The sequence below is a fragment of the Verticillium dahliae genome, genomic scaffold (genome assembly GCF_000150675.1).
Source record: "Verticillium dahliae VdLs.17 supercont1.24 genomic scaffold, whole genome shotgun sequence".
Lineage (NCBI taxonomy): Eukaryota > Fungi > Ascomycota > Sordariomycetes > Glomerellales > Plectosphaerellaceae > Verticillium > Verticillium dahliae.
This window is the reverse complement of record NW_009276937.1, coordinates 251,146-271,247: the sequence shown is the minus strand read 5'-3', so window position 1 is coordinate 271,247 and position 20,102 is coordinate 251,146. Positions and strand designations below refer to the sequence as shown.

General features: G+C 59.5%; 9 protein-coding genes across 9 annotated transcripts; 4 read left to right on the top strand and 5 right to left on the bottom strand.

Annotated features, from left to right (window-relative positions):
* Window positions 1–2,249: 2,249 nt before the first annotated feature.
* On the top strand, window positions 2,250–5,004 carry VDAG_08962 (uncharacterized protein; the record flags this gene model as incomplete). Its single annotated transcript, XM_009656765.1, has 4 exons — window positions 2,250–2,466; window positions 2,538–3,799; window positions 4,015–4,666; window positions 4,784–5,004. 4 exons carry the CDS (start codon window positions 2,250–2,252, stop codon window positions 5,002–5,004), a joined length of 2,352 nt encoding a protein of 783 aa, XP_009655060.1.
* A 994-nt stretch (window positions 5,005–5,998) lies between these two features.
* VDAG_08961 (cytochrome b2) lies at window positions 5,999–7,568 on the top strand (the record flags this gene model as incomplete). Its single annotated transcript, XM_009656764.1, has 2 exons — window positions 5,999–6,110; window positions 6,172–7,568. 2 exons carry the CDS (start codon window positions 5,999–6,001, stop codon window positions 7,566–7,568), a joined length of 1,509 nt encoding a protein of 502 aa, XP_009655059.1.
* A 239-nt stretch (window positions 7,569–7,807) lies between these two features.
* On the bottom strand, window positions 7,808–10,205 carry VDAG_08960 (uncharacterized protein; the record flags this gene model as incomplete). Its single annotated transcript, XM_009656763.1, has 8 exons — window positions 7,808–7,827; window positions 7,889–7,924; window positions 8,161–8,501; window positions 8,603–8,741; window positions 8,803–8,850; window positions 8,923–9,685; window positions 9,737–9,790; window positions 9,981–10,205. 8 exons carry the CDS (start codon window positions 10,203–10,205, stop codon window positions 7,808–7,810), a joined length of 1,626 nt encoding a protein of 541 aa, XP_009655058.1.
* Window positions 10,206–10,774: 569 nt separating this feature from the next.
* Window positions 10,775–11,643, bottom strand: VDAG_08959 (uncharacterized protein; the record flags this gene model as incomplete). Its single annotated transcript, XM_009656762.1, has 2 exons — window positions 10,775–11,062; window positions 11,131–11,643. 2 exons carry the CDS (start codon window positions 11,641–11,643, stop codon window positions 10,775–10,777), a joined length of 801 nt encoding a protein of 266 aa, XP_009655057.1.
* A 1,206-nt stretch (window positions 11,644–12,849) lies between these two features.
* On the top strand, window positions 12,850–13,731 carry VDAG_08958 (chaperone protein hchA; the record flags this gene model as incomplete). Its single annotated transcript, XM_009656761.1, has 1 exon — window positions 12,850–13,731. One exon carries the CDS (start codon window positions 12,850–12,852, stop codon window positions 13,729–13,731), a length of 882 nt encoding a protein of 293 aa, XP_009655056.1.
* Window positions 13,732–14,339: 608 nt separating this feature from the next.
* Window positions 14,340–15,304, top strand: VDAG_08957 (uncharacterized protein; the record flags this gene model as incomplete). The annotated part of the gene is made up of 2 exons (XM_009656760.1): window positions 14,340–15,012; window positions 15,063–15,304. The coding sequence occupies 2 exons, from the start codon at window positions 14,340–14,342 to the stop codon at window positions 15,302–15,304; spliced, it is 915 nt and encodes a 304-aa protein (XP_009655055.1).
* A 332-nt stretch (window positions 15,305–15,636) lies between these two features.
* Window positions 15,637–16,216, bottom strand: VDAG_08956 (uncharacterized protein; the record flags this gene model as incomplete). Its single annotated transcript, XM_009656759.1, has 2 exons — window positions 15,637–15,934; window positions 16,054–16,216. 2 exons carry the CDS (start codon window positions 16,214–16,216, stop codon window positions 15,810–15,812), a joined length of 288 nt encoding a protein of 95 aa, XP_009655054.1. The 3' UTR covers window positions 15,637–15,809.
* An 800-nt stretch (window positions 16,217–17,016) lies between these two features.
* On the bottom strand, window positions 17,017–17,929 carry VDAG_08955 (uncharacterized protein; the record flags this gene model as incomplete). Its single annotated transcript, XM_009656758.1, has 3 exons — window positions 17,017–17,292; window positions 17,392–17,602; window positions 17,712–17,929. 3 exons carry the CDS (start codon window positions 17,927–17,929, stop codon window positions 17,017–17,019), a joined length of 705 nt encoding a protein of 234 aa, XP_009655053.1.
* Window positions 17,930–18,199: 270 nt separating this feature from the next.
* On the bottom strand, window positions 18,200–19,594 carry VDAG_08954 (feruloyl esterase B; the record flags this gene model as incomplete). Its single annotated transcript, XM_009656757.1, has 3 exons — window positions 18,200–18,937; window positions 19,015–19,431; window positions 19,523–19,594. The coding sequence occupies 3 exons, from the start codon at window positions 19,592–19,594 to the stop codon at window positions 18,200–18,202; spliced, it is 1,227 nt and encodes a 408-aa protein (XP_009655052.1).
* Window positions 19,595–20,102: the final 508 nt, after the last annotated feature.

The following is a 20,102-nucleotide window of genomic DNA, read 5'->3' as shown; positions in this document are numbered from 1 at the left end:
CTGCGAGGCATTGACGACACGGTCCAGATCGGTCGTTCTCTGATCTCTAGGTGCGTTCCTCGTGAGGAGGCCTGCAAGGTCCCCGCACGATGCAGTGAGAGACCCGAGCAGAACGCGACCGAGGTGCCCGCGGCGAGCCAGGCGGGTGTGCGTCTGAGCAAGACGACCAAAAGTGGGCAGGCGCAGGTGTTTGAGACGCTGCAGAAGCAGAGAAAGGGAATGTGGTGAGCACGAACCTCTTCAAGATGGAAGGGACATTGGCAAGCCGAGGTCGAGGATGACGAGACACGAATGACGCCCATTGAAGTGATGCGTAGTGTTTTCTTCTGGTTGGTTATTCATTGGTTTCTATTCTTGTAGCGCGGGAAATGGAACGGAGCAGCCTGGACGGGACACGAAAATAGTCGTGTGCTTTCTGATCTGGTACAAGTGACTACCCATCTTCTGTAGGACTCACACCAAGACGCCCCAATCGGCATGTATGACGATGCGGAGAAAGCCTTCGTGAGCAAAGCCCCAAAGGATTTTGTTGGTTGTGGTATTTTCCGTGTGGTTTTTGTGGTTTTTTCGTCTTCTTTTTCTTTTCCTTGCCTACCGTTATTCTGTCCTGCTCGTGACCCGCACGAGGCAGACTCGAGGCCGTGGAGTTTGACTGCGCATGGCGGAGACGGGCTCGGGCACACGGAATCGACAAGGAGGCGTTCGCTGCGCCCCTTGGAACAGCGGCACCACAGCGCACAGCGGCAACACGGCGCACAGCGGGCACCAAGGCGGTTCCGTGGTTGTTTGTGGCGTGAGACGTGGGCCAATTGGCAGCGCAGGGTTGAGACCGTGACCGTCCTCTCGCCCTCTCGCCCTCTGTCAGTGGGGCTCTCTCGAGTGAGCGCCGCAATTGTTCGTCTTGCTCTGGACCTACCTCTACCTAGGTAGGTAGGTGGTAGGCAGGTAAGTACCCCATTTGGGTGCCGTGGCGGCTGCCCACCGAAGGCACCTTAGATAGGAGGGCAAAATGCCACCCACCCTGCTGCTTGTAGTAGCCCCCTTTGCCCCTAGCTGGCCTCGCCTTGATCCTACCCCTCGATGCACGATGAGAGACACTGTCAGACCCCACATGGTTGACGTTCCGCAGCCCTGGAGGGCCGCCTGCCAGGGTGTCTTATTTTGAGTCTCTTTGCTGGGTGCGTGCTTCCCTTACCTTCCATAATACCTTGGGAAGGTAAGGTACATAGGTACCTAGGTAGGTAGGTACGGTAGGTACCTACAGAGGCAGGTAAAGTACCTCCCGAGGCAGGTAGGCAGGTAGGCAGGTAGGACTAAGCAGTCCTGCGCCAGACAATAAGCCAGCACCTCGCTTGACTGTCAAGACCATCACCTTCGTCCTTGTACCACCTCAGCTCAGCTGCTGATCATCGCCCGCCCATCATCCATCGTCCACCGCCCACCCCTGCCTCGGACCCGAACGCTGTGCTCCCGCTTTCGCTGAGATGGGGCCAAACAGCCAGAAGGATCACGAGCACCCGCATATACCAGCATGTAGCCTCGTCGGTAACGGCCGCCACCATTCTTCCCTACCTAGTCTAGCCCCCTCCCCACCACCCCTCCTCCTACCAGCCACGAGTCCTTGACCCAACCCTCCTCTCGATCTCTCTCTGTCCGCCCTACCTTGACCGGGCAGGCTTACAGCTTGCATTGAACCATAGGGGAGCCGAGCGAGCCCCTCCCAGGTAGAGCTCGAGCTAGGACCGCCGCTCAGCGCCCAGGCAGGACACCGACGCGAACAGGAACCGAACAGCCCAAGGACCGAACCAGACGGCTCTGTTGCCAGTACGTACCCAAGGTACCGCATAGCAGCCAACCTGCTCAGGCTGGGCTGCCTGGCAGCTCACGGTCGACTGGCGCTGCTGCTGCGCTGGCCGCCGTTGCTCTTCTAACGGCTCGACGGTCCCAATCTGTCGACGGCCTCTTTCTTCTCACCTCGTACCTTGTGTTCCTGCTCGCTTCTTCCCTACCAACATAGACTGTAGGACCTCGTACACGACCGCAACTCGCACCGCTTTCATCATTCTTCCTACTACCTCACCTGGCTTGGCCATATTGCTGCCCTCCCAAGGCAGCCTCCCCCTTTCTCTCTGGCTCACCCTCGCCTCACCCGCCCTCGCCCTCGCCCTCGCCTTCGCCCTCGCCCTCGTCCTCCCTCCTGACCCCAACCGCCAACCTACAGCTCACCGACCCGAGTCGAATCCCACCAGATGGACCTCGTCGCGGGCCTCGTGGCGACACCCTTTCGGGAAATCGTCGCCAAGGCCGCCACAGCCGTTCAGAATGCCGGCGATGACAAGGACATGCTCACCGAGGGCCAGAGGCTGGGCCGGGGCGCGGACCGTATCCTCAAGGCGATTGAGCCCCTGTGCGATCGAATGCTGGCCGACCACGGCGCTGCGTTTATTGATGCTCTGAAGGATAACAGTATGACCAGCCATCTGCGTGGCACATCCGCGAGCGTAGACCCCGAGACTGACTGACACCGCGCCCGATAGACGATATTGCAGGCTACCGATCACGCCTAGATCTATTACTGTGGGACTTTGACGATGTCATTACGGCCGCAGACTACGACCGCTCAAAGTTCATCGAGCTGCAGGCCTTGTGCAAGGAGGCTGGTCTGGCCATTCGCGAGATACTCATGCGCATGAGGCTCGAACCCGCGGCCAAGGACCCCCTTGAACTTGTGTCTCCTGCTTCGACACATACGGCACAGATGCCTGGTCGCCAGCCCAGCCTGCCTACGCCAGCGGCAGTCGAGGAGCCCGAACCTATCCTGGCACCAGTTCCGGCTCCTGTGCCTGACGAACTAGTACTACCAGCGCCAACCACTCCCGAGCCTAAGATCGAAGAGCCGTCCGTGCCACCGCCGCCTCCGCCGGCCGCCAACCCCTGGGAGCTACGCATGCCACCCCCTATCGCCACGGGAGCTGCCGAGGAGTTTTCGCCTGTCGTCGTTGTTGAGCGCCGCCGTCCCGTCTCGGCCATTGACTCTCCTGTCGAACACATGTCGCCTGTCGCTTCACCCGCTGTTGTCGAGAACGACCGTGACCGAAGACCCTCCTTTCACACGCCCCGGCGGCTCGATATCGGCGTCGACCACATGATGCAAGAATCTACCGACCGCCGCCACCTCACCGTCTCGCCCGACCTCGTTGCCGCCCCAACAGCAGAACAATCAACATGTGCCACCGAGAGATCCTCCTTCTCAGGTCGCGCTCGCTCCTTCACGGGCACCATTCCGGAAGAGACTGCCGTTGAAGACGCCGAGGCACCCCCCTTTGTTAGCGCCACCATTCTCCCGAGCCACGTCTACCACCGCTACTCCCACACCAGCAACCATTCTTCCGATCACTCGCACCCCTCGCGACAGCGCTCTCAGGAGTCTCTACATAGCTCTGTCTTGGAGGGCCGCCGTGATGGCACCACATCGCCCGCCATGATGGATCACCGCGCGTCCATCACGTCGATACAGGCGCCAGAGGAGAACCTCTCGCGTGCGCCGACGATCCCGGCCAATTTCCCACCTGGAATTCACGACGGCATTGAAGCTGTACCGACGAACCAGAGTGATTATTCAGAACTCATTCCGGTGGATGCGGCGACCACAGAAGTGGGCGTCGTCTCGAGCCCGCCGCCGCGGGAGCAGGACTGCAGCATTGGACTTTCGAGCTCGTTTTACCTGTACAAGGGATTCTGCGAGGGAGCCAAGGATGTCATGCGAGGAGGCATCGGCATCAAGAAGACGAAGAAGCCTGTGCGTATGTCGCCCAAGACGGAATCACATGAGGCTGACCACTACAGGGCTTCGCTGGGATGCACATTATTGCGCGGTGCTCCCATTGCTTTTACGAGACGGACTTTCAGCACGTCGAGCAGGACGTCAAAAACAAGGGTACGTCACTTGAAATCCCATACAAACATCATCGCACTAAGAAAAATTTGGCAGACGAGGCAAACTACAACTCGCAGGGGATCGGCTATCGCATTCGGTTCCTGCAAAAGAGCCACATTGCCACGAAGCGCGCCGACGAGACGCTCTATGGGTGCGTCTTCTGTGTCGAGGCCCAGGCCACGACGGAACCGAGCGACGCGACGGTCTTCTTCACGCAACGAGCCCTGTTCGAACATCTCGCGCGCCATGCGCGACCGCTGCCTCACGTCAAGGGCCTCGCGGTCGTCGACGGCGGGGAGGTTCCGTTTAACCTGAGGAACAACTACGATCTGCACTTTAAGATGCCGCCGTCGCGGTCTCCGCTGGCGGGGCAGGAAGACGAGATTGCGACGCAGGCTACGGGGCGGGCGCGGACGACGGTCAAGAGGATGTACGGGATGCGGATGCTTGGGGACCGCACGCCGGCGTTTGAGCTCGCAGAAGGGGCTCGGGTCGTGGGCATTGAGTTCCCGGCCAAGTACGAGGGAGAGTGGGCCATGGGCTGGCACGACGGCGAGTACAAGAGCGTGCCCGTCGACGTGCTGAGGCTCGAGGTGCCGGGGCGGGGGCAGGTGAGGATGGGAGCGGCGAGCGGTGTCGAGGCTGTGGCCAAGTGGCGGTTTGCGCCGAAGGGCAAGGACGTTGACTGGCTGCGTTTCGACAAGGGCGAGGTCATTACCAACATTACCTGTAAGTGCTGCCGCTGTTTTCTCTCTCTCTCTCTCTCTCTCTCTCTCTCTCTCTCTCTCTCTCTCTCTCTCTCTGCCGACTACGTTGCTGGAGCATCGTTGCTGATGTACTTGTCAGGGTCCTCCGAAGAGCACTGGTGCTGGTCTGGCAAGAACAACAAGGGCCAGTGGGGGTTGTTCCCGCAGATCTTTGTCGATTCGAACACGGTGCGGGAGCTCGGGCAGTCTGAGCGGGCTGGCGACCGAAGGGGCTCCGCCGGGATGCTCGCGAGGCTGGCGATGCGCAAGGGATCGCTTCGGCCGTCAAGCTTGACGGGATCGTCGCGTGGACTGTACTAGGCCGTGGTTGTGTCGAGGAAGGCTCGGTTTGATCTGAGCACATTTTGACGGGCTATATATACATGAGCGGATAGGATGTTGTCGTTTGGCTGGGTGGTGGCGTTTGGGGCATATCTGGCGGCTGTACTATACCCATGACGTTTGATATTGAATACCACGTTAGACTTTGTGTGTTTGACCAGCCAGCTGGAGCTAGCTGGGACGGCAAGGGTGGCATGTCCTTCAACGGCGCTGGCTGAAGTGACCCTCCATCAGATGAACCTAGCGGAGCTCGCTGGCTGGCGGCTGACTGGCATCAGGGGATGAGCTGTCACACCGACACGGCAGGCTATACCGACGACACCTCGGTGAATCGCCAAACCCCAGACCACACCGGGGATAGACCGGCCAGGAGGGGTTACCCCGCACGCCTTTAACCCGAGCCCCCCACTAGCACTAGCGCCCTCCCAGGCATACCCTCGGCGGACAACGGTCTAATAGGGAGCGAGCGAAAGTCATCAGCCGTCTCCACACCTCCAAAGGGGAAGCAGCAGCGACCCAGGCGACCCAGGCGACCGCAAAATGTCCCGTCGGGAATCGGCATTCTGGAGCATCGGCGCCTCGCCTGCACCTGCGCCATCCATTGCATATGCCGACTGTTTCTCTTCCCATCATCCCATCATCCCATCTTTTTCTCGCCCATCTTTTTGCCTCTTCGTCATCTCGGGCCTGCGGAAAGTCTGTTGCTACTTCATCGGTAGACTCAATTGCCGGGCGTTGTCTTTTCCGTCTTGTCGACTTTTTCTTCCATTGCCATCATTCTGCTTGGTGATTGTTCTGTCTTGGCCCTGTTGGAAGCACAGTTGGCTTTGTCTGAGACGGTGACGACCAGATAGCCAGACGACCAGCTAGCCAGACGACCAGATAGCCAGACGACCAGCTAGCCAGACGACCAGCTAGCCAGACGACCAGCTAGCCAGACGACCAGCTAGCCAGACGACCACGCATCGCCACAATGACTCTCAAGTCGGGCCTCACAGGTGCCGAGATTGCGAAACACAATGATGCCAAGTCGTGCTGGGTCATTGTGCACGGCAAGGCCTACGATGTGACCGAGTTCCTGCCTGGTAAGCGCCTGTCCCCGTCATGCACCAACATGAGCGGCCCTGAGATTGACGATGCATCCAGAACACCCTGGCGGCCAGAAGATCATCCTGAAGTACGCAGGCAAGGACGCCACCGAAGAATACGAGCCCATACACCCTCCCGACACCCTCGACAAGTACCTCGACAAGTCCAAGCACCTCGGCCCCGTCGACATGGCCTCTGTCGTCGTCGAGACCAAGGAGGAGGATCCCGACGAGGTGGCCCGCCAGGAGCGCTTCAACCAGCGTCCCCTGCTCGAGCAGTGCTACAACCTCATGGACTTTGAGGCTGTCGCGCGCCGTGTCATGAAGAAGACGGCCTGGGGCTACTACTCGTCTGCTGCCGACGACGAGATGACCCTGCGCGAGAACCACGCCGCCTTCCACCGCATCTGGTTCCGCCCACGCATCCTCGTCGACGTCGAACACGTCGACTTCTCCACGACCATGCTCGGCACCAAAGTCGACATGCCCTTTTACGTGACGGCCACGGCCCTCGGAAAGCTGGGCCACCCCGAGGGCGAGGTTGTCCTGACGAGGGCCGCCGCCAAGCACAAGGTCATCCAGATGATCCCGACCCTCGCCTCGTGCGCCTTTGACGAGATGCTCGACGCCGCCGCCGCCGACCAGGTCCAGTGGCTGCAGCTGTACGTGAACAAGGACCGCGCCATCACGCGCAAGATTGTCGAGCACGCCGAGAAGCGCGGCTGCAAGGGCCTCTTCATCACCGTCGACGCCCCGCAGCTCGGCCGCCGCGAGAAGGACATGCGCAGCAAGTTCACCGACCCCGGCAGCAACGTCCAGTCCGGCCAGGCCACCGACACGAGCCAGGGCGCCGCGCGCGCCATCTCGACCTTTATCGACCCTGCGCTGTCGTGGAAGGACATTGCCTGGTTCCAGAGCATCACCAAGATGCCCATCATCCTCAAGGGTGTGCAGCGCGTCGAGGACGTGCTGCGCGCCATCGAGGCCGGCGTCCAGGGCGTCGTGCTGTCGAACCACGGCGGCCGCCAGCTCGACTTTGCGCGCAGCGCCATCGAGGTCCTCGCCGAGACCATGGCCGTGCTGCGCGAGCAAGGGCTCGAGAACAGGATTGAAATCTTCATCGACGGCGGCGTCCGTCGCGCCACCGACATGATCAAGGCCCTGTGCCTCGGCGCCAAGGGCGTCGGCATCGGCCGCCCCTTTCTCTACGCCATGGCCGGCTACGGCTTCGAGGGCGTCGACCGCGCCATGCAACTGCTGCGCGACGAGATGGAGATGAACATGCGTCTCATTGGGTGCACGAGCGTCGACCAGCTGAACCCTAGCCTCATCGACATTCGGAGTCTGTACGCCCACGGCAACGGCACGCCGGGCGACAACCTGGCCGGGGCTGTCTATGATCCGCTGGCGACGCCGGTGCAGAGGCCCAAGGCGCCCAAGTCCTCGAAGCTCTAGGCAGGGGAGTCATGGGAACGCGGTGGCGTCATGATGTATCATAGGCTGTATAGGTGCCTGATGTATGACATTTTTTGATTTCTGTCCTTGCCAGAAGGATTGATCCTGTCGATCTGGGAGCCTTTGTACTGTGTCGGTGGCTCACGGCTACGGCCGAGCGAGTGATGTCGGAAAATGTGTCCTGTAGCCGGGTCCATCCCTTTCGGCGCGGGGCAGGTCTTGTTCCGTGCTCGCTGTCGTCAGACCTGTTGAGCATCTTCTGTTTGTCCGTGGCAGACGGGTCACTTGTCAGTCGTCAACAGCACCTGTCCAACTCGCACCGTCCACACTGGCATCTTTGTCGAGGACGTCCTCTGCTGTCATGCGCTGGCAGCTCCAGCTTTGCAATCACGGAAAAGAGCAGACGACATGTGCCGCATGAAAAAAAAAACAGTCAAAGTGTGACACGGTTCATATGCTTCCTTTTGGAACACAGGGCATTTGAACCGCAGATGGTCCACCGCTCTATCTAGCAACGCAGCACGCGACAGCATACCGATCACCCCCCCGCAACATGCCAATCACCCCCCCGCAAGCTCCCGACAAAACGGACTCCGCCGGCGAATCGCCGCGTCGAAGCGGACAAAGATCAACGGCACAGCGCTGAGAGCCAGGGCCGCGAAGCCGAGCAGCGAGCACGCCCACGGCACGCCGAGCGCGGCGTACATGGGCGCCGCGGCGACGGGCAGGAAGGCGGCGGCCAGGGACCGCGTCGTGCTGGCGGCCGAGTGGGCCGAGGCCGAGAAGTCGCGGTACGCGTCCGACAGGTGGTTCACCATGGCCACGAAGATGAGCATGTAGCCCGCGCCGAAGGGGAGGCCGGACAGCAGGGGCAGCGCGGGGTGGATTGTGCCGGTGGAGGACCAGCCGAGCCAGAAGAGGCCGAGGGTGACGCTGTTGTGGGGGGTTAGCGGGTTTGGTGCTTGAAAGGCTTGACAGATGCTCGGCAGACATGCCCGACAAGAAAAGGGGGAGGACGCGGATCAGAGACGCACAGGGGCCCGCCTATGTAGGCCAGCGGCAGGCGGCGATGCGTTTCGTCGGACGCCCAGCGGGAGCCTCTAGCTTGGTATTGGGCGAGCTGGGCGTCGTAGAGGAAGACGCCGGCGAGGGCCAGCAGGATACCGGCGAGGACTACGGCGGCGCGTCAGCATGTCGTGTGGACAGTCAGGACTTGTCTGCTGGGTCAACGTACTCGGCAGGTAGCCCAGGCCGATCATGCCCGGTGACAAGTCGTACACGCCTGGGAGAATGTGACGTGAGCGATGAAGCCACTCCCCCAAAGGGCAGAACCGTCCAAAACTGGGGCACGTACCTTGGAAAATCACAGGGTACGCCTGGAAGAACAGATAGAGGATGGAATACACCAGAGCAAGGTACAGCGCCGTCCACAGCACAATCGGCTCCCTGACCATCATGACAGCCGGCCGCGTGAACACGATCCTCAGCTCGGCGGCGAGGCTCTTCTCCGACGACCCGGGAACGGCCTCCCCCGCGGCGCGAGCCCTCCGCCTCTCGAGCACGGGCGCAAACGTCTCGGGCAGCAGCAGCGGCAGCGGCAGGCCGACGCCGGCAATGGCAAAGCCGACCCAGAAGACGAGCTGCCACGAGTGGCCCTGCGCGAAGCCGGACACGAGCGGGCCGAACAGCGGGCCGGCGACGGCGGCGCAGGTGAAATAGGCCATGGCGCGGCCCCTCTCGGCCTGCGCCGGGTGCGCGTCGGCCAGCAGGCCGCCGACGGTGGCGTTGGGGGCCGAGGCCACGAAGCCCGTCAGGAAGCGAAAGGCCAGCAGCAGGGCGAAGCGGTCGCTCAGGGCGCACGCCATGGTGCAGAGCATGTAGCCGGCGTAGGCGTACAGGATGACGGGCCGCCGGCCAATGTGCTCGCTCAGGGGCCCGAAGAGGAGGGGCCCGACGGCGTAGCCGAGCATGTAGAGCGAGTTGAGCCAGACGAGCGGCCCGCGCGCGATGCTGAGGTCGACCTGGATGGCGGTTGCCGCGTTGGACGGGAGCGAGGAGCCGAGATTGCTGTTCCACGTCACCCACGTTGCCGTTGTTGTGATGAAGAGCTTCTTGCGCTGGGGACGGTCAGTTGTGCTGTGACTTGCGTCTGGGATCACCATGCTGACCTTGGAGAACGGTGGCCCGCTTGGCGGTATATTTGATGCCTGGCGTTGCGCCATCTTCAGAGTGTCATGTGAACGCTGGCTCTTCAACCGATTGACCAGAGTAATTGAGTATTAGGCCGACACTGTTGTGAAGCTCAAGACAAGAATTGAGACCGCAGGCGGCGGAGACCGATGTCGGCATTTCCCGCGATACGGCGCAGTGAATACGCCTTTTGCTGGTGTGGGTTGGCGATATCCACTTGACTGCATTGCTGAGATCCATCGTGTAACTCAATGTGCGCGGCATGCGGCGACTGGCAGTGTGAGGCAAATCAGATGCGCATGAGTCGTCGACCCGTAGGTGGTATGCCTTGGGCTTCTGTAATACTGGCGAAAAGAAGATCTCGTCGCCACCAGTACAACAGGAGGCGACTGGTTTTTTGGTGCTACTATTCCTCCTGATCATGATGCATTGCTCGATGAAATTCATGTCGCTCCATGATCGTTTGATGTCGAGTTGCCGACCGTGGGCGTTCGATGTCAGCAAATACTGTGAAGCTGCAGCACGGAATCGAAAGGCTTTATGATGTAGGAGGCGGGGCAGCGGCAAAGTGCTCTTGATCATGGTACTGCTCGATGGCTTCACAGAGTTATAATGAGCAGCCGTTCGTGCCGAGAAACACCAAGCCTGTGACTTAAAGTTCACTATTGTTTTTGAACCGCAAGGGCTAGAAGAGGGTTAACAGAGAGACGGCCAGACACAATTGGACGTACGCTGTAGATGTCGATTCGATGTCCTCCTAGGATGCCCAAGTCAACCACCGGCACATGGTTCCCTCCTGTTTTATAGGTCAGTCCGAATTCAAAAGACACATGGATTTCAAGGAGGTTGCAGTGTCTTCCTCGCAACGAAAGCCATCAGCTCCGAGACGTTTGATTTCGGAAACCCGTCACCGCAGGCAAGACACTACAACCAAGTACAATTGTCTTTCGTATTATTACAAGATACCGGCACTGCTAAAGCCTGTGCCTATGGGTTCCGCATGCAGAGTATATGACCTAGTTTGTCAGAACGTAGCGGAACCGTGGCTTGCCGGCCTCGAAATCAACAAGGGCCTGGTTCGCATCGGACATGGGCCGCTCCTCCACCCACGGCTTGACGTCCTTGTCGACAGCCAGCTGCAGCATCTCTCTGATCTCACTGGGCGAGCCGATGCCGGAGCCGGCGATACGGCGTCGCGCCCCGGTGAGGACGCCAGGGCGAAACGGCAGCTCGCCCTCGGGAAGACCGACCTGCACAAGCGTGCCGTCCAGCCGGAGGAGACCGATGTATCCGGCAAAGGGCATCTGCGGCTTTGTTCAGCACTCGTCGGCTTCCGGGTAGAGCGGCTCTGAGCGAGCACAGGGCGACAAACCTTGGCGGACGACACGGTGCAGATGATGAGATCCAGCCTGCGCGCGTTCTTGGTCTCCCAGCCCTCGTCGTCGGCGGTGGCAATGTAATCCGTGCAGCCGAGGTCGAGGGCCTCCTGCTTCTTGCTGGCCCTGCGCGAGATGCCGACAATGTCGTCGGCGCCGAGGGCCTTGGCGAAGAGCACGGCAAAGTGGCCGAGGCCGCCGACGCCGACGATTTCGTGGCCCACGACCACGGGGTAGGGGGCTTGCCTCTGCATGTGGTCGAAAACGGGGTCAGCCCTGCAGTCCCTGTGTTCAGTCCCTGTGTTGGCGTTGGCGTAGACGTCGAGTAGGCTTACCCATTCAGAGCGAAGGACGTGCATGTCGGAGCCACAGATGCCGCAGTGGGTGATCCGAATGTCGACATCTGTCTCCTCCCAGGTCTTAGGCTCGTACTTCTGCCAGACCATGTTGCCCTCGGCAGAGGACTCATCCTCGCCCATCCATCCTTCGAATTCGTAGTCGGTGGCCATGTGTGCGGGGTAGGGGGAGGGGCGGCGGTGATGTGAATAGCGTGCAGAACCAGCTGGTGGTATCAACAGCTCAGGTCTGCATCTTGCTTACGGCGGTTTGGGCGAGCCTTTGGGTCTCAGGCGTGTCGAGGCGAATCAGCTCCAAGATAGGGGCGTCCGAAGCTAGCTCTGACGGAGAGAGAGGCCATGACGAAGCAGTCGGGGTGTGGCAGTACCATGTAGACCTGCCTTGTGACGCAAGCATGCTTCGTTTCCGTCGTGGGCTGGCTCGACGTGGCCGACCATGTTCGGGGTGGGACGATGCCATGGGGGTGGAGTTCCGTCGGAGGTGGATGGGCTTACCCACCTAGGGTTTTCTAAGCAGGTTCAAGATAAGGCCGTGATGACTGGCGTGGTGTACGTTGCTGTATATGTACGTGGGTGGTCTCTGGTGTTGTACGTTGCTGTATATGTACGTGGGTGGTCTCTGGTGGTGTACTACAGGTATAGCTCACAGCTTGTGTGGGGCGGCTGAGGGAGGTTGCACCAGGAGGCACCAGGAGGCACCATGTCAAGCAAGTCCCCCAAAACCCGCTAAATCGTAGCGCTCAGCCGATGCATCGTAGCGCTCGATCAAGCCCTGGCCCTGGCCCTAGCCCTGAGCCCTGAGCCCATTGGCCCGGAGAGCGCGAACCCCCCCCCCCCCCCCATCAGCCTTTGGGTCTGCCTTAACAGAACCCAGATGCCGGGGCTAGCGTCGAAGCTTACCCTGGCAAAACCTGCCGTCCGAGGGTCAGAAACCATCGCGACTGGTTCCCTACGCCTTGTGCCAACTCGTTCCAACTTGGTACAAGTCATGTTCCGTCGGAACGGGACTAGATGGAGGCGCTGAAGATGCCATGGCCGCCTATTGTATTGCATTGTACCCATCGAAACGGCCAGGTTCCAGGACAAGCCTTGGCCAGACTCCAGAGAGCAGAAGACGACAACGACCCCGCAGTGCCGTCAACGTCACTCACCCACATGTGCCCCAAAGAGTAAGCTCGAAATTTGCTCCCAGCGCGGCTTTGCTTCTCCTGGATACGGCTGTGTCAGGGTAGGTAGGTAGGTACGGTTGGTGTGTATATAAAGCTGTCGCTGAACCCTGATGTTCTCGCCGTCTTGCTCGCAATTTGACACAGACAACTGACTGCGAAGAGAACAACACCACCACCACCACCACCCATCATGTCCAACGACCGCAAGCCCGTCGCCGACCAGGCCGAAGACGACGCCTGGTTCCCCTCACCATACTCGCTGACGCAGTACGTCGCCCCCAAGACGGACTTTGCCGAGGGCGACGCCGACTACGCGGCCACGGCCTACAAGGGCGGCAAGTGGAAGGTGCTCCTCATCGCGACCCAGGAGCGCTACCTCAAGATGGCCGACGGCTCGTTCTTCTCGACGGGCAACCACCCGGTCGAGATGCTGCTGCCCATGCTGCACATGGACGCCGCCGGCTTCGACATTGACATTGCCACGCTGTCGGGCGAGCCCGTCAAGTTTGAAATGTGGGCGTTCCCCAAGGAGGACAAGGCCGTCCAGGCCATCTACGACAAGTACCGCGACAAGATCCGCAACCCGCTCAACCTGCAGGACGTCTGGGGCCGCGGCTTCACCGCCGACACGCCGTACCTCGCCGTCTTCATCCCCGGCGGCCACGGCGTGCTCAACGGCGTGCCCTTCTCGGCCACCGTCGGCGACGTGCTGCGCTGGGCCCACGCCCACGAGCGCTTCTTTGTGACGCTGTGCCACGGGCCCGCGAGCATGCTCGCCGCCGACGTCGGCAAGCCCGCCGGGTCCCGGTACATCTACGAGGGCTACAAGGTCGACGTCTTCCCCGACTCGCTCGACGAGGGCGCCAACATTGACATTGGCTACATCCCCGGCAAGATGGCCTGGCTCGTCGGCGAGCGCCTGCGCGCCCTCGGCGTCGAGCCCATCAACAGCCAGATCACCGGCGAGGTCCACCGCGACCGCCTGCTGCTGACGGGCGACTCGCCGCTGGCCTCGAACAACCTCGGCAAGCTGGCCGCCAAGACGCTGCTCGAGGCTGTGGCGAGCAAGTAGGCAGGGGGGCAAAAGGATCTCAAGTAGAAATAATGAAAAAAAAAAACAAAAAAAAAACAAGGGGGCTTCACATGAGGATATTGTTTCATTGCCTTCAGAATGACCTTACTCAGTGACGTAATTCCTGACCCTAACCCTACAAAGTGATGCTAAACCTCTACATCAAATCTGCATCAAAGGAGGGGTAGCTACCTAGATAGTACATATACATGTACATGTACAGTATGTCCTGGACGTAATTGCCTGCCACCAAGCTCCAGGGAGAATCGAGAAGGAGCGGGAGACTAGCAGCTCCTTCCCGGGCCTTCCCTGTCGGCGAGATGACCGCTACTGGGCAGTAGGGAGGCTACTGGGCAGTAGGGATCGGGCATCCTTGCCAGGCGGAAGGTAGTGCCGAACCTTAACTTTGGGCCGCTCCTGCCCAGACGGCGCTAACCAAAGCTCGGCCGCCGTGACGCCAGCTGTAGATCACTCGAGTTCCCCATCCCTTGTCTCCCAAGTTGCCCTCGATACCCTTCCGAAGGAGCCTCTACAGGATCATGGGCGCATTCCTGGGGCGGCGGGGACAGAGTAAGAGCCTCAACACGGTCCAGAGTATCCACACCAAGATGCTGCAGTGGCGCCATGAGCTACCCAAAGAGCTGCAATTGGCAAGCTACGCAGCTCAAGATGAACAATCTTCATTACTTCAGCTGCAGGCGCTCAATCTGCAGCTGACGTATGATAACCTACAAATCATTCTACATCGCACGGCCGCCTTTGAGAACGATGGGCAGCTGAACGAGCTGAGAATGACAGGAGGAGGAAGCACATCTCTCCAGCAGCTGTTGGACTCAGCCATGGATACCTCTGAGCTGTATCGGTACTCGTCTGCCCTGCAGGCATCCGGACGTACCCACGCCGCCATGCACATTGGCATCACTCTCTTCACCGCTGGTGTCGTCCTCTGCGCCATCCGCCTGTCCCGGCCGCTGACAGATATAGGCAATCGGGCCAAGACTGGCGTCATGCACATTATACGCATGTGTCGTAGCGCGGCGGACTCGCCAACCTCCAGCCAGCATTTGATCTCCAGACAGAGTCTCGACATCCTGGACAGTCTCGTCACGGTAGTTTTACGTCAGGAAACGGAGCTCATCACGGCGAGGGTCGGTCTTGTTCCGAACAGGCCAACGTCTTTTGCTTCCACCGTGGGAACAGCGTCCGCGACTGCGCCAGTCATTTCAAACCAACATTTGATCCCAGATAGAAGCGGAGGCTCGCTACATCCTATTCAAGAAGGTGAGACCAAGTCAAGTGCTGCTGATGCATTGGTACTGATAGTCGTCAAGTCTTTACGCAGCATATTCCCGGATCAGCGAGCCGTCCTCCCTCGCCTGTCCCCCTCCTGCAACAGCTCAGTTTTTCGACGGGGGCGCCAGTTCTCAGTGGTTCAGCCGAGCCGGTCACCACGTTTGATTGGGATGGCGACCTTTCAGTCTTGGTGGATCAGGGGCTTGCTGATGCGAGTCAAGTATGGCTATGGGCAGATCATCTTGGCTACGAGACGTTTACTGCTCAGAATAATAGATAGGCGGACACAGGTTCGTACTGACATTTTTGTGAGTTGATGTGTCCGACATTAGAAAAGAGCTTGACGATGTACAGACTATGTATCGGAGCACTAACCTCTTTTCTATATCGAAACAATAATTTGGTACGTTACAGAATGTTTTATGGCATAAATTTCGGGTCTGTTCGAGCAACTGAGCTACTTGAGGTTGCTTTTCTCAGTACTCAGTTACTTTCGAGGCTCCATTGCAGAGAATAATCAAAGGGAACATGAAAAAGACATGGACTCGTCTGGAGGCCATAACAGCAAGTAGAATTGCGCCGCATACAAATCACACGATTGAGTCAGAACTTATGATCAACACCAACTATTATTTCACCGAACCGTCTATCTGAGCACCAGAGAGCTCTATACTCTGAGGGCCACAGTCTTTAAGTCACACAACCAATACTGTCTCCCAAGAAATGAAGTGTTTGTGTCCAGATTCAACCGTTGCCGGGTTGCTAATGTACCGCCCATGCAGCGCTTAACCAATGACGGGAGTGCAGAGGACACCCTGGCCGGCGAGAGGGATGCTGCAGCACATGGCCGCCGCGCCGCTTTCGGCACAGATCCTCTTGAGGTCGGCGCCGTCGGAGGGGGTGCTGCTGGCTGCAGTGGAGAAGAGAGCGTCAACGTTAGCCGGGTGTGCTCGATCCTCTCTGCGGAGATGCATGGCGTAGTCGCTGCGGCAGAAGAGATAGACGCGGAGCGGGGGAGGTGACACTTACGGACGGAGCAGTCCAGATCGGCAACGCCGAGGACGGAGGTGGCGCAGCACTGGGCGACGCCGTACAGGAGGCCGGTAGGGCAGACGGTGGCACGGGCGTGGAGGGTGGCGGGGGCGGCCATGGCGACCGAGGCGAAAAGGGCGGCGACGATGGTGAACTGCATTTTGAAGGTGGTTTGGTTTGGTTGGTGGTGGTGGTAGAGGTTGGTATGAAAGGTCTGTTGAGTGTTGAGGGAAGGAATGTGAGCTGATGATGAGAATCCAGAACCCAAACTGAGCTTGATTGTCTGCCTCTTATATACTCAATCGTCACGGCCAGGAGACATCCTCTTAACCTCCTGAAGGCTCTTAACCTCCTGAAGGGAGGTTGCTAGATGATTGAGACAGCGGGCAAGACCTTTTGCTATGTCTCGGCTTGGAAGTCCAAAAATATTGCTTTTCGTCATGGACATGATGGTGGGCCAAACTTTTCTCCCTGCTCAAGGAGACGCTGGGCAAGACACCCAGCAATCTTTTGCCGCCCGCCCCCATACTGTGCCTCTCTTTTGATGCGATCAAGGTCATGGACTATCATTTATCTTGTAGTCCATCTCTTCGGTATCGAGCATAGCCTGGATGCTCCGTGTTCCTGACGGCCCAGATGTAACAAACCTAGGCAAAGGTCCTGATCCCACCAGCACAACACAAGCTTGGCAAACGCGGCCCTTGTATAAACAACATCTCGTCAAGACAAGAAAAGAACCGTGACAAGAAATCACAACATCAACCACACCCACTGGCAACATTGCTGAACCCCGTGTTGGGCGCCGCGGCCTTCGCCCCCCGCTGGTCTCGGCCGGCCCCTTAAATGGGGGGTTCCGGGCTGAGACACCCTGACAGAGCGACGCCAGACAACGGAACACGACAACGTCCCAATCTGGCCCATCTCACGCTGAAAAAAAAAGAGCCGGACCCCCCCCTTGGTTCACATCATGCAAATCTTACCCGCAGCCCGCCCTAGCCGCTTTAGATTGCTCGTCCTCAATGTCTCCTGCTCGAACCCGGCCACCGCTTGGTGCACGAGAGCCGCCGCGATCGTCTCCACAGCAGTGTTCGGAACCACAACCGCGACGCTGAGCGCTGCCGCGGCGGCCGAGCCCAGAGCGGTGGAGCAGCTGGTAATGAAACCGGGTCTGACGACGCAGGCCTCGAGGCCTTCGTGCTGGTCCGCGAACCGCAGCACTTGGTTCTCCGTCTCACCCTGCCCAAGGCATGTCGTCAGCGCCAGAGGACTTTCTGGGGAATGGGATCGGCAGACGACGACGCCCGGGGGGGCGCTTCGTGCGTGGGATCGACGTACCCTCATCAGACGGTACTCGGCCATGACCCATGGCAGCTGCTTGGACTGGTTCCTCTCGGCGACGGCGCCGCTCATGTAGAGGAATCGAAAGGGCCGCGGGGGCTCGGAGCTCCAGATCGCCTGCAGGCCTGCCAAGGTGTAGTCGTGGCATGCCTTCCGGACGTCCTCGGGGGTCATTCCTTTCGTCTTCGCCGGCGTCACCGCCACGGTCCTGTAGCAGCGCGAAGGAGCGATCAGCAACGAGGATGCCCCGAGGCATGAATTCGAGATCGGGGGGTGGGGGAAGACCGCCGTATCTCTCGGGGATCTCGCGAGCTCACCAGATGCACGCATCTGCGCCCGAAAACTCCTTCCAAGCGTCTTCTGGGTAGTTGTCGTAGTTTGACACGACCACCGACCTGAACTTCGACGCAGGCGTGTCATCGGGTACTGACACGGGCCTGCGAGCCACGGCGACGACTGTGGTCATCTTAGGATTCTGAAGACATTGGCGGATGATCTCAGAGCCGACAAAGCCGCTGGCGCCGGTCACGATCATCTTCATCGTCGTTGAACTGCCTTTGGTGCGGCGAGCTGTCCAGCTTATTCTGCGTGAGCCCGGCGGCGGTGAGCGACTGGAAAGATGATCATGTTAGCGGCAGGTAAGCACTACCTCAGGCCGCAATGCTTTGCTTGCGGTGTGTTCCATCTCGGACTTGAGGAGATAGGTTGGATATCACGTTACGGCCATGGTCGATAGCTTCAGAGGGCTTTAGGCTAATGCTGAAAATAATCAGATAGCCAAATCCTTCGTCGAAACAGATACGGTCTATAGACATGGTCCCCTGGCCGAGACCTGGGTGGTTCTGCTGGCCCCAGAACGGGCGAGCACTTTGTGACCAGGAACATTGCGATAAGATGCTCCAGCAGTTGAGGCCAATATATAAATCGAATGCGAGATGTCAAAATCGCGCCTCACCCAGTGTGCTGGGACCTGCTCTACCCTGCTAGACACACCTCCAGCTTTCAGGCTTCTTGTAATCGCCGCCCAGGAATGTCTGCTGCCTAGGCCAGGCGCAGTGGTCGCGCTGAAAGTCAATACCCTTGGCCGGCGCATCATCCACGAACTTGGTCCCTCGTAGCACCTCGGGCGCCCGGCCCGGCCCTCCTCTACCCAGGCGACCGCCGCCGCCAGCACATTGCTCTCGGCGTCGAAACCGATACCCGCCGCGGCAGCGTTGCCACCCTGGCCGAGAACCCAGGCTCCCGGCCCGGCGCTGCAGTGGAACATCCCCGAGATGGGAAAGTACCGGTGGTAGTCGCCCAGCCGGCCGTCGCCGCGGGCCATGCGCTCGACGAAGCGCTCGGTGCCGAACTGTGTGAGCTGCTGGTCCTGGCCGCCGTGGTACGTGATGAGCTTGCCGCCGCGGGCCCTGAAGCCGGGGAGGGTGCGGGGATAGGTTCGGATGTTGAAGGGGTTTATGGCCTCGGCCGTGCGGACGAGAGCGGAGGTGTAGTCTTCGGGCTGCCAGGCGGGGTCGCTGAGGACCACGTAGCGAAACCATTCCTGTATTGTTGCTCAACCGAGCACGCGCTAAAGTGCCATCACCATGATAGGCAACCAGAGTCGGAGGGGGTACGTACAACTGAGGTGGTGAACGGCAGGCCAGACAAGAGTCGATCCACGGCTCTCTTCTCCGCTCCCGGGTTCAGGCGTGGGAAAATGGGCTCTCCGTCGGGGAACTCGTACGGTGCGTAGATCTTCTCGAGTTGCTGGACTTGGGCTTCGTTCAGACACCCTTGGACCTCTGACGCTTTGCACAACAGAGCCTGCGGGTCAAAGTGGCATTTATTTGGAACCTCGATAATGCCGTCCGCGGCGCCAGTCACGGTGTAGAAAAAGGCTCGCGCGCCTTGAAGTTGGTTAAAGTTAACGGTCGGCGCACCGGCGACGATGCCATCGTAGTCCTCGGGAAAGAGCTCTGCAGCTTTGATACCCATGCGGCCGCCCAGGGAGCATCCGATGAAGTACGAATGGTCAGGTTTCTTGTCGTAGAAAGCCTTTATGATTTTGTGCCATTATGGCCGTTGTTGGTCCCCATGGTTGCAAAACCGTTGGCGGCGCCGTACGCCAGGTCCTCATACTTGATACCTGGCGTCTCGTCAGTTCGTCCACCCGCGCAATGGTCGCGAGAGCCCAGATGAGGAGAGGACTAAACGACATGTTGCGCTGTTGTGGTATGTGTTTGGTTTGGTTGCGTCGCTGAAGCTCTGAGGGCGGTGCGCCACTGCTGGCGGGAATATGACCTTGTTGAGAAGTGGAAGGATTTCATCTCCATTATTCATGTCGTCTCATCTCCGCGCGGGGCGGTGTAAGTCTGTCTTGTAGATCGCTTCCTCCGGGGACCGAGTCGGCCGCGAGACCCCGCATACGGAAGACCGCAGGGCGAACTTGGTCATAGTGGCCCAAGGTGGCCCCAAGGCATGGCGATAGATCGGAAGATAGAGCCCAAGTGTCGGGAATTTCGTGGTAGACTTTGGTCCATATTGCAGACGCCGGAGGCTCCGAAAGAACATTGTCCCTGCGACTTGGCCCTGTTCGTTATGGATCTGGATCGACCTCAATTGCAGCTCATGAAATCCAGAGATACGCTGCCCAACAGATCGGGCAGACGTGTCTGCCGAAGAGGCCACCATTAGCGGACACTCGAAATTCATCATCTGCCAACAGG